Source organism: Rhinolophus sinicus, linkage group LG06 (assembly GCF_036562045.2).
Source record: "Rhinolophus sinicus isolate RSC01 linkage group LG06, ASM3656204v1, whole genome shotgun sequence".
Lineage (NCBI taxonomy): Eukaryota > Metazoa > Chordata > Mammalia > Chiroptera > Rhinolophidae > Rhinolophus > Rhinolophus sinicus.
Window position 1 is genome coordinate 153,531,606 of NC_133756.1, and position 12,784 is coordinate 153,544,389.

Below are 12,784 nucleotides of genomic sequence, written 5' to 3' on the forward strand. Positions count from 1 at the left end.
GAGTTCACGACGTCTACTAGAAACCCCAGTGGAGATGTCATGCAGGATACGTAAGCCAAGATGAGGAAGGAGGTCTGAGCTGGACCTCCCCCAAACTGGGCCTTGCTGGGATATAAATGGTATTTAGAGTGATGAGAGGAGGTGGACTAGTTAAAGGAGTGAGAGTAAGAAAGAAGAGATAATCATGGACCGAACCCCGGGGGACGGCAACATTAAGAGTTCAGGGGCAGGAAGACTCAGTCAGAGGGGCCCAGGAGGAACAGCGGCAAGGTGGGATGACACCAAGAGAGCACATGGAACTGGAAACTGGGGACGAAGCTGCTTCAAGGGCTAGCAGGCACACTGCCATTGGCCCACATGATGACGGGTCAAGCAGGTGACTCTGAGCTGACCACTGTCCATTGCAATGTGAACATCGCTGGCGACCATTAAGTATCAAGGTGCATGGTTATAAACGTAAACCAATCAAAACCTCCGGTTTCTAAGCTGGGAGCTATTTGGAGCTTATTCCTGGAGCTACTAGAGGAAACCATACCTGTTGAAGTGGGAATACGGCCTTTGCCCTCCCTCTCCATCTCAATCACCCGCAGGCCTCTCTCAACATAGCTCTGGAAGAACTGTGACGAGTTCTTCAGAAATGGTTCAATGTCAGCATCTGAATATTTCTTCTTATATTCATATAACTCTGCTAGGCCCTGGTGAACAAGAAAAAGGAAGAGGTAGGGATGGATGTTAGGGACCGTTTTCCATAAAGCAGATCCCCACTTGGCTCAACCCTTTCCCTCTCACCTCTTTAGTATTCTCTTTAGAGCCAATCTTCTTAAAAATCTCAGCTAAGAAATCATTCACTTTGGCCTTTGATGATTTTTCATCCTGAAAAGTTGAAAGACACAAGGATTGGTTGGTTGGTTGGACTTGAGTCATTAATTAGGAACCAATGGTTGGATAAGAATGGAAAATAGCTCAAAATCCAGACCTTCCAGGAAACAGAAGCACTGATGCTACAGGGCTTGGAGCCGACCCACTGAATGCCTCGTCTTAGGTTTCCAACTAAACTTGACGGGAAGGCCCTGACCCATTTCTCCCTGATTAAAAGAGCTCACAGTGGGTGTATCTGATGACCAGTGCCTTAGGCACAGACACACAAACGTTTCTTAGGGACCAGGAAGCACATGGCTGTAAACATTTATATTTGAAATGTTCACGGTGGAAACGGTTACAGCAGCACAGCAGGGGAGGGACCGGACCAATCCCCAGCCTTCACCTTACACCTGAGACAGGCTCCGTGGCCTCAACAAGATCGTTCCCACACAACCTCACTTCCCTCAATCTTTCAAGTCAGGACACTCACAATTCGAGATGCTCCCTTTTCTGTTTCCTTATCAGCCTTGCTCCCGGTCTGGTCCATGCTGTGCTTCATCATCCGGCAGAGGTGGGCCTCCAGCTCAGACTCATTCTTGTTGTCAATCATTGTTAGGTGGTCTAGGATCTGAGGGAGACACATGCACATTCAAATGGCAGCAACACCATTTCCATGACCTTCTCCGAAACGCCCTCAGGGACTGGTTGCTGTTCTCACTCACCTTAGGCCCTTTTAATTTGCATAAAGTGTGCAGCAACGTCTTTAGGGTCCTTATGGGAAATTCACTTTTGCATTGCTTCAGTTTCTCTTTGGGGAAGACCTTCATGAAAATGTGTATATCCAGAAGAATTCTGTCCAGATTAATGCTGTTGATGGTATCAGGCAATAGTCGAACCATTCTCCAGAGACACTATTGAACAAAGAAACAAAAGTTAGAGGGAATGATGAGAATGAGGATAATTTCTGTCACCATTCATCTTCCTTAAGTTCTGGGATCATTTCTAAAAGATGCTCAGGGGTATAAACGTGGCGCCTCATATCTTTGAAGCAAGGCTGCTAAAAATGAACAATTTTACTCACTTCAAGCATGTCACTGGCTAAAGTGTGACAAGTCATCCATCTAATCATCTCCATTCCTCCTTCCCACTCCCTAGAGAGAGGGGCCTTAATAAGAAAACATGGAAATTCTGTCTTGGGTTTGCTTGGTATCTAAGAGTAGAGTAATTCACACTGCTTACCCAAATCTAACCCCACGAGACAAAATATTTTACACTGCTACAGTGTAATGACAGTGTTATAATGTTACAGAAATGTTCATTTGGGGTTCTTCCACAAAGCCAAAATATTCTAGGGCTATCTATATCTTTTTCCCCAAAAGGACATGAAACTTCTTTTGATTCCAGGAGAATTGGTGAGATATTTACAAACTAGCTCTTCCTTTTCACTGTTTGAGGCCAGGAATTATTTAGGCCTGAGCTAGGGGTATAAATCGGAGGAAGGGAAAATAGAGACCAACTATATTTTTCAGATGTGTTTTGGTTGAGTTTATGTCTTAATTCCACTTCTTCTCTCCCCACACTTTAATAAAGTTTTGCATCTTTGAAAGAAAAGAGATCAAATTATTTCAACTTCACCTTCATAACAAGTTCTGAGAATTTGGGAGAACTGGCTGTTGCTAGCAGGCTGTCTTGGAGCAAAACAAGTAGGGCACTAGAAAAACAAAAACAAATCCAACACAATGGCATTAAGTTTCAAACCTGCATTCCAAATAAAATCAGTAACTGAAAGGCTAAGTGTAAGTATTCTCTATCCATTTAATAAATCGAGAGAGAGCTCATGGATCAAGAACTGTCTTTGAGGTAACGTGACATTTAGTTATTAAGAAAATAAACATTAACAATTTAAGCTTCATAAATTACTGCTTGGTAAATAGTAAAGCTTGTCACTACTTTTCATTGTCACTGGTAGCTGAGAAAGAAAGATATGTACATGAGAGGGGGGTAACTGACAAACTTGACAGCCCTGTTCTAGAAAACTCATGATATTAGCTGGCTTACTGAGTTGATACTAGTTTTAGCTGCTATCCAGGTTGGAATACCTTTGGTTCTTGAAAAAAACAGTAGTAAATCGACTTAATAGGCAAACCTAAAATTACAACTGATCTAGTGCCTTCTGGTTTCCATGGGCAGACAAAAGAGAGGCAGTTCTAGGCTGTAGTGCTGAGAGTAGAGATATACCTCAGGATGTTGGTCTGGTCTGACTTCTCCAGAACCTTCACCACCAAGAGGTTCACAGAGCGGATCACCTGTTGTCCTTCCTCCAGATCTTCGATCCGAGAATCCAGCATCAAGGTGATGAGGCCGTGCATCAGGTCTTTCAGTACCCCAGTGGAGGCCTCCCGGGCGAGGCTCTCTATCTGGAACAGCTGTCCAGTCACAATTGTGTTAGAGAGGTACGAAGCTCAATACACAGAGCAAGGAAGATTCTAGTAAACAATTATATTGTATTTTTAAAAATTCAGATTATTAGGAAAAAATAAAAATCACCACATTCCCCTAACACTCCAATAATAGCCATAATTAATTTGTGTGCTTCTTTCCTATGATAGTATTTTTAATGTAAGCAGTTATATGTGAAAAGCCAGCCACGGCCCACCATGCGTAATGAAGAAACTGGAAGGATGCAGAATTCTAGGTAGTATGTAAGCATTCTACTTCCTAGCCTAACAATAACTGTAAGCTGGAGTGTCGCCCAACATCCAATAGAAGTAGTCAGTAGCATGCACGTAAATTTCTACAAGTGACATAGGATGCCGCTGGGACATCTACACTGACTCAAGCTTTAGAACCGGGGCGGGATGACACACTGAAGAGAAGATCGTAATCTGCAGAGGTGTCCTCACCGAAATCATGTTGCCAATGATACAGCTGTACAACTTGATGATCTCATCCTTGTCCAACTTCTCATCTGCCATGTGTGTGTTGTAGATGAGTCTTAGCTGCATGAACGTGGCTATCAGAAACTGATCAATATGGCCAGACATAGCCTCGGCTTTGTCTTCCTGTCTCAGGACCTCATCGATCTGATAACAAAAATCCAAGATGTGTTTTACAAGCTTCATACTTCTAAGTAGCAGGAAGATACTACAAGGATGTCTCTGTATTACGTATTAGCAAAGCATTTCCAATATCTTAACCTTTAAAAAACCCCAGTCACTTTACATATAAATAACTAGTCCTTAGAGAGTCAATTATTCAATGAATACTTACTGAGCAAGATACTGTTAGGCGAATTAGTTGCAGCTCCTATTCTAAGTCTCACTGTCTAGTTCAGAGAATAATCATCCCTATGTTTACATGTCTATTAAAGAGTGTTTTTATACCCATTATCTCATTTGATCATTCCAACAGCTCTGAGAGGTGGACAGGGCTGAGAGTAAGATCTCTATTTACCAGATGAGAAAAGTGAGGCTCAGAAAGATCAGACTACTTAGTCCAAATTCAAAACTCAAGTTTCCCACATCCACATCCAGTGTTCTTTCTGCTTTGGTACACGGGTTGTCACTAATGGTAAAATGGTACTATGGGAAAAACATGTATTTCCTGTTCACTACTGTAAAAAGATGTTTATGATTACATAAATAACACCCTGAGACAATCATGTCAGTGTTCAGCGACCATCCTTTCATGCAGGGCTGCCACACTGCACAGCTCCAGGGGGCACTATTTATACAGACTACAATGCAAATGGCGCCCCCTGGTGTTGAGAAAACCAGTGATGCTGCTTTCATTTACCCCTATACATGTAGACACCATACGTAAGCACAGACGATTTTATATAACTGGGACTATTTAACAATGCTGTTTCAACACGGGCACCATAAAATAAAATAAAAAATACTACCTTTTTTGGTGGGGGCAGTTTACACCTTTTTCCAAAGTAATTAACATTTAACAACTTGTTATATATTCTTTCATGTTCACAGAATCATATACAATTATATATGCACATATACATGGCTTCGGGCACTGCTTATTCTATAAGAAGATTAGAGTATATGTATATACTCTGCATCTAGCTTTTCTAACTCAACAGAAAATTATGAAAATCCCTAAAGTCAAAGGACTATGGGAACATCTTGTTTTATGGCACTTCACAGATGCTGCATGTTTTACACTTGAAGGCAAGACCCTCTACTAGCAAAAAAGATTACAATTTGCTTTATTTTGATACCCACTTTCTTGCAGTGGTCTGGCACTGAACCCACAGCTCTGAGGTACGCCTGTAGTTTTATTTTTAAAGGCTCATAATAGTCCACATATGCACATACCAAAATTTACTCAATCATTCTCTTACTGTGTTTCCCCGAAAATAAGGCCAAGCCGGGCCATCAGTTGTAATGCGTCTTTTGGAGCAAAAATTAATATAAGGTCGGCTAGGTCTTATTTTCAGGGAAACACGGTAGTATACTTCCATTCATTTGGAAATTCTCTAATGTCATTCAATAAAGCTTTATAATTGTCTTTGTAAAGGTCTTACATATACACTGCTTGATTTATTCCTAGGTACTTAACGTTTTGTTGCTGAGGGTTTTCTCTTTTAATTTTTTTATTATGGTAAAATACATATAACATAAAATTTATAATTTTAACCATTTAAAAAATTTTTATATTAGTTTTAGGAGTACAAAACAACATAATTAGACATTTACACCCCTCACGTGATAATCACCTGCCCCAAGTCTACTACCTCTCTGACATCATATATAGCCGTTACAACATTTTAACCATTTTTTTTTTTTTTTAAAGATTTTATTGGGGAAGGGGAACAGGACTTTATTGGGGAACAATGGTCAAATTGTTGTCCTTTCAATCTTAGTTGTGGAGGGTTCTGTTCAGCTTCAAGTTGTTGTTCTTTCAGTCTTAGTTGTGGAGGGCGCAGCTCAGCTCCAGGTCCAGTTGCCGTTGCTAGTCGCAGGGGGCACAGCCCACCATCCCTTGTGGGAGTCGAACCGGCAACCTTGTGGTTGAGAGGACAAGCTCCAACCAACTGGGCCATCTGGGAGCTCAGCGGCAGCTCAGCTCAAGGTGCCGTGTTCAATTTTAGTTGCAGGGGGCGCTGCCCACCATCCCTTGTGGGACTCAAGGAATTGAACTGGCAACCTTGTGGTTGAGAGCCCGCGCTCCAACCAACAACTGAGCCATCTGGGAGGCAGCTCAGCTCAAGGTGCAGTGTTCAATCCTAGTTGCAGGGGGCAGAGCCCACCATCCCTTGAGGGACTCGAGGAATTGAACTGGCAACCTTGTGATTGAGAGCCCACTGGCCCATGTGGGAATCGAACCGGCAGCCTTCGGAGCTAGGAGCACGGAGCTCCAACCGCCTGAGCCACCGGGCCAGCCCCATTTTAACCATTTTTAAGTGTACAGTCCAATGGCATTAAATACATTCACAATGTTGCATAACCATCATCACTACCTATTTCCAGAACTTTTCATCATCCCAAACAAACTTTGTACCCATTAAATAACTCCCTATTCCTCTTTCCCCCAACCCCTGGTAACCTCTTTTTTGTCTCTATGCATTTGACTATCCTAGGTACCTCATGTAAGTTGAATCATATAATATTTGTCCCTTTGTGCCTGATTTATTTTACTTAGAATGTTGTCAAGGTTCATCCATGTTGTAGCATGTATTAGAATGTCATTGGCAATATTCTGTTTTACACACACACACATACACACACCCAGTTTTGTGTATCCATTTATCTGCTGACGGACACTTGGATTGTTTCTACCTTTTGGTTACTGTGAATAATGCTGCTATGAACATCGGTGCACAAGTATCTGTCTGAGTCTCTGCTTTCCAGAAGTGGTTTGGGGATCTTACTGTAATTCTGTTTAATGTTTTGAGGAACAGCTGAACTGGTTTCCACAGTGGCTGCACCATATTATGTTCCCACCAGTAATGCACACAGGCTCGTTTATCAACATCCTCGCCAACACTTGTTATTTCTCATTTAAAAAAAAATCCTAATGAGTATGAAGTGGTCTCTCATTGTGGTTTTGATCTGCATTTCCCTAACAACTAATGGTGAACATCTATTCACGTGCTTACTGGCCATTGGTATATCTTCTTTGGAGAAATGTCTATTCAAGTCCTTTGCCCATTTTTGAACTGGGTTTGTTTATCTTGTCGTTGAATTGTAGGAGTTCTTTCTGTATGCTGAATATTAATCTGTTATCAGATATATGATTTGCATATATTTTCTCTCATTATGTAGAGTGGCTTGTCACTCTTGTAATGTTCTTTGATGCACAAAACTTCAACTCTGATGAGGGTCAATTTAATTTTGTTGTTGTTGTTGGCTGTGCTTTTGGTGTCACATCCAAGTCACCACCAAATTCAATATGATGAAGATTTCCCCCATGTTTTCGTCTAAGAGCTTTATAGTTTTAGTGCTTACATTGATGTCTTTGATCTATTCTGAGTTAATTTTTGTATGTAAGGGTCCAGTTTCATTCTTCTGCATGTGGATAGACAGCATCATTTGTTGAAAAGAATGCCCTTTCCCCATTGAATGGTCTTGTCACCCTTGTCATTCAGCCCACTAATTTGGTTTCTGTAGTGATCGTCCTCTCTGTCAGTCCATCTACTCAATTTTAACATTCTACAACCATGATTTTTTGCTTGGAAGAATCTTTGTGTATAAATTCACCTTGAGGACTCTTTCTATACCTCACTCCCCGCCTCTTATGGTCATCTTGTCTCCTTCAGCAGTTTTATTTTCCCATAACACTCCTGTTCTGGTTATTTTATTTTTCTTCCCAACTACTGGGTCCCATAAAGTGTGTTAAGTTATTATTCTTTATCTGTCCAGAATTCACTCTCGGGTCCATCTTTCGACAACCCTCAACAATGGCAATCTGAGAATGGGAAATATAGCAGTTTCTGCCCTTGTAGATCTTTGATATGCCACTTGGCAAGCTGTCAGTCATATGGCAAAGCACCAAGAGCAGCCATTTCTGCTCTTCGTTCTCTGAAAGTACAAACACCAGAGACTTGCCAGTCTCAGATAGTGAATTTGGCCTTTTTGTCCAGCTCCCTGGAGTTCCTTGGGGCTAGGGAGAACACCAGGTCCTCCCATTAACACTCACATAGGACACTGTTGTCCCTTCTTTAGGAGACCTACTGATCTCCACAGATGAGGAGAGATCGCTCTCCAGGATTTTGATCCTGTTCCCTGGGCTCTGCACTAAAGAACCTCAGACTCTCTTTAGAGCCATGTGGGAAAAAGCCTCAAGATGGACTTGAGGCTTGCGTATATACTTCAGGCGCTACCTACCTGACCCAGGAGCTCTTCTGCTCAGAAAAGGCAGATGGGTTTGGACTGAAGTTGATACAGGTAGGCAACAAGGGATGGTATGCATTCAAGTCACTATTTTCCAGAATCCCCTCAATTGGACAACCCCCCCCCCCCCGCCCATATCAAAACTGTTAAGAGGAGACTGTTAAACAACAGCAAAAATCTTGTGCTAAGATTCCCAATTCTGCCTTTCTACTTCTAACCGTCTGTCATGATCCATGGGGATGTCTAGTGGGCTACTCAAACTTAACAAAGCAAAGACATAGCTCTTGATTTCCAACTTCTCAAGACTGCCCTTCCCCCAGCCTTTTCCATCTCAGTACAAAGCACCACCCAGCTGCTCAAGCCAAAAATTAAGGAGCTGCTCTGGATTTCTCTCACGTTTCATATCCAATCTATCACCACGTGCTGTGGACCGCTGCAACCTCTGAAAGATACCCTGAAACCCCCCACTCTACGTCCTCTCCACCACGATCATCCTACTGCACATGATATTATTTCTCATATGAATTTCAACCACAGCTTCCTGACAGATTTCTCAGAATCCACTCTTGCCCTGCCTACAATCTGGTCTCTACAGAGTGGCCAGAGTGACTTTTTCCTCAATAAAAATAAAGTTCAAACATTATAGAAATGTTGGAAGCATAATAAAGGAACTTTTTTTGTCCCGTGTCACTGGAGAGTAAGCTGTCAGTCTGATGCTTCCTGCTCCCTATACTTCAGTGTGTGTTCTTCATAACAAGGACATTCTCCTTCACAAGCACAACAATCAAAATCAGGAAATTAGTACTGACATGACTGCCATCTAACCCTCAGGCCCCATTCCATTTTCTCCAATGGCCCTGACTGTTATTTATAGCTAAAGCCACTCTAGAATCATGAGGTGCATTTGTGGTGTCTCTTAGTCTCTCTTCAGTCTAGACCAGTCCTCAGTCTTTCCTTGATTTTCTTGACCTTGACACTTCATAAAATAGCCCTTAATTCACGTTTGTTTGATGTCTCCGCATGATTAGATGACATCAGGAATGTCAGCAAAGTGATGCTGAATTCTCACTGGATCCTATCAGGTGGCACATTGTTAATGCTCATTTTGATCACCAGATTAAGGTGGTGTCTGCTAGGCTTCTGCACTGTCAAATTATTCTCTGCGTTTTGTATTTTTTTGGCTACTTTTTGTATATTTGTCATTTGCATTTTGTGGGGAGATACTATGAAACTACATAAATACCCCACTTCTCTTCAAAATTTTAATTTATATGTGCATGGATTTGTGGATTCCTATTTTATTAAATTTTCTTGAATCCAATAAATTTATTCCATATTTTACAATAAATAAGATAGTGATGACTTATAACCCAACAAATGGAATAAAATTTATTCCTGAATATATAAATTCAGGAATAAATTTTATTCCATTTGTTGGGTTATAAGTCATCATTATCTTATTTATTTTGATGCTGAAACTATCCCCCATCCACACAAGCAGTGTGTTGCAGACGGCTTCTGGATACCTCTGACATGTCCCTGTTGTTCTCTGAGCCTATCCTTGCTCTCTGGCACAAGATGTTTCAGGATAATCTGGTATTTTTCCTGATTTAACCCTGTAATCAACCACTTCTCCAGGGAGCTCTCATTCCTTTTAGTAGAAAATGGTATATAGAAGACAAGATTTGAGGGTGCTCCTTGCTGCTGGGGTACTGCTGTTCCCAGGTCCTCTCAGTGAAGAGCTAGGAAATACATGTATATTATCTGTAACATACATTTATACCACATACATACACCCACATTGGTATTTATTTCTATATCTGCATATTGAAAACCATGAATTCATACTGACACATCTAATTCTAGTCCAATACCAGAGTTCCCTCTATCTGCGTTGCTCCCATACTTGTATTGCCTCCCTCTGACAGGAGAGCCCTGTTGTCCTTAACCAATCCCTTTGAATGTAACCAACCTCTCACCTCTGCCAGCAGCCCCTCTCCATTGCAGATGCTGACTTCTCCAGCTTCGGCTCTGACACCCCATTCTGAGCCACCTGCTCACTGCCCTGGCCTGTGACACACGTGGATGTCCTCCTCACCTTGCCTTGGGTCCTACTACCATGCCAGACCAGCTGCCTGCATCGGCATCCTCTTCATCCTGCCCGGGCTCTGATTCCAACTCTGCGTCACCCCTCCTGTGTAACACCCTCCTCCAAGGCTGGGGCTCCGAGACTCACATTGGGCCCTATGGCCCCACTCCCAGTCCCTTGCCACAAGGTAGATGCTTACCTTGCTCTACCCACCTATAGGCTTTAAGACTAGACTATCAGGGAAGGGAAGCAGAGGAAGAAGAGAACGATTTTTAAAAAACATGTAGCTCTTTACTTAAAATTCTCTACTAGTGTCCCATCACACTTAAAATCAAATCCAAACAACTTACTCTAGGGCTTTTAAAGCCCTACATGATCTGCTCTCATTCTATACCATTCTCCCCACTGCACACTGGGGCACATGGGCCTTGTATTGTTTCCTTTTACGTGCCAAGCTCATTTCTATCCTAGAGCCTCTATACTAGCTACTCTCTCTCGTTGAACCCCTGGCCACCAATCTCAATAACTACTCAGTTCCTCTTTCCAATCACCCCATTTGAGTTATACTTAGTTACTATTATCTGATGTTTTCTGGCTTACTTATTTGTCTCTGTCCACTAAAATCTAACTAAGTTCCCTGGGAGGTGGTCCCTACTTACTCGCTGCTCTATCTCCAGCCTCTGGTGAATGAACGCGATGATAAAGAGCAAGGCTCTGTAGAGCTGTATCCTGGGAGGCAAGTGATGCCTGAGCGGGCCCTGTGCACTTTGCTCATCGGGGCGGTACTGAACACTGCCTGCCTCCGTTAATACTGCGACCAGTGTGCAACCATCACTCTTACAGCTTTTACATCCACCAGCGGAAGGACTGTCATGGGTAACACTCTCATTACCTGCGTCAATGCTTGGATGCTCGTGTTGATGTCACCACTGGCTACTTGGGAAATAATGAAATTGATTGTGGATGCTGTATTACTGTGCATGTCATCAAAGTGTGGAGAAACAGCCCGGATCCTAGAGAGCAGAGCAAAGGGAAAACATTCACTCTTTGTTACAAGATAGCCCAGTGAGCTGGAATTATGCAATTCCCCACGAGATCCAGGTCTTAGTAAAGAACTGCTATCATCTAGGTACTAATCAGTTCTAGAAAGTTCTAATTACACAGAGCGGTCTCTTCACATTTACACTCCATGATCATGAACTGCTTATCCTCAAAATCAAAGAGGTGAACTTACTTGGGTTCAGGAATAAGGACCGGTTCAAAAATGTCATCCAGTTTGTGCTGAACAAGTTCTGGCATTTCACATCGGACTGTACCATTGTCATTCTCAATCTCATCTAGATCCAGCTGAAATTCTCGGCGCACCATCTGGGCTGCCTCTGGATGCCCACTCATGCTTCGAGCTTGGCTGAGGGAGCAAAAAGAGGCTCCTGAACTAAAGAGATGTCTCCACCAAAAGGCAGGAGTAGCACTGCCAGCTGCCCCAAAGGTTCCAGACAGATGTTCAACTTCTGGTTTCAGCCCCCCTGACTGATTTAAATCTTTGAGGTTAACAAGTGCCTTCAATGGGCCACAACACTGGTTCACGAATAACTTTAATTTCCATTTATAGCCCCTGCCAAATTACAAGTATTCTCTCTAGTTCGCTAAAGTCAACAAACCTTGTACTGCTATTCCAGATGGGGCAGGAAATAATTAGTAAAGTACAATTATATTGACTCAAAGCTCTACTTCTGGGCAAAAATTTAAGAAAAATCTGGACTGGCTGGTTCTTTTCTACCAAATAAATCAGTGTTTAAGTTTTGCGAATCGTAAGCATCATTCCACGCAGTATTCAGTGCTTTTTATACTTTGAGGGACAGTCACCTCTGTTTAGGAATATTCACTCTTGTCAGGTCGGGGCCAGAATTATATCCAATAGGTATTTAAGGTTTCCAAATTCAAATTGCTCAAAATATACTCATGATACAACCCAAAACAGAGCTGTCTTGCTTAAAAGGTAGTATTTTGAGTTCCTAAGCTAATTCTGGGTTGCATGCATTTTACTTAGCCTTATCTAAAGAATAGGAACCTGAGCATGGCCAAATATATAATATAAGGAAGAAGGGTAACCAATATTTTAGCCTCATGGCATTGAGTTGCCACTTCTGCTAGCCGATGGACTTTCCTGAAAGGCTGGATTCGTGGGATACTTATGGACACTCTCTACCCTGGTTATAAACTCTAAGCCAATCACCCTCCAGAGGGGATGAATCCAAGTCAGAAGTTAGAAAGATATAAGAGCCCTGCTAATGAGAAATTAGCAGGCAGTACTTACATCCTATAAGTGCGATACATAATTCTGTCCACGGAAAAGCAGTGAAAGAAGGCACAAGACTATTTAGAAGTGGTTTCGAGACAAAGACATAGACAATGAGACTGAAGGATTAAACATTTGGTTACAAGACATTTACCCACTTTGTCATGCATGACAATGGCTACAAGA

At 42.1% G+C, this 12,784-nt stretch overlaps 1 protein-coding gene and 1 non-coding gene across 6 annotated transcripts in view; both read right to left on the reverse strand.

Moving 5' to 3' along the window:
• Positions 1-12,784, reverse strand: part of CKAP5 (cytoskeleton associated protein 5) — an 87,283-nt gene that overhangs the window by 3,252 nt on the left and 71,247 nt on the right. For 3 of the 5 annotated variants that reach the window (XM_019743669.2, XM_019743670.2, XM_019743672.2), the window contains exons 34-43: positions 12,617-12,640; positions 11,534-11,707; positions 11,192-11,312; positions 3,765-3,944; positions 3,100-3,287; positions 2,497-2,572; positions 1,584-1,772; positions 1,352-1,489; positions 790-873; positions 536-695 (exon numbers count right to left, since the gene is read on the reverse strand). In XM_019743669.2, the coding sequence (XP_019599228.2) occupies positions 536-695; positions 790-873; positions 1,352-1,489; positions 1,584-1,772; positions 2,497-2,572; positions 3,100-3,287; positions 3,765-3,944; positions 11,192-11,312; positions 11,534-11,707; positions 12,617-12,640 (1,334 nt within the window). The remainder of the gene's footprint in view (positions 1-535; positions 696-789; positions 874-1,351; positions 1,490-1,583; positions 1,773-2,496; positions 2,573-3,099; positions 3,288-3,764; positions 3,945-11,191; positions 11,313-11,533; positions 11,708-12,616; positions 12,641-12,784) is intronic. The other 2 variants (XM_019743673.2, XM_019743671.2) reach the window with 1 other exon arrangement.
• On the reverse strand, positions 11,046-11,141 carry LOC141572588 (small nucleolar RNA SNORD67). The gene has a single exon (XR_012497911.1). It is a non-coding gene; the product is annotated as a small nucleolar RNA SNORD67 (small nucleolar RNA).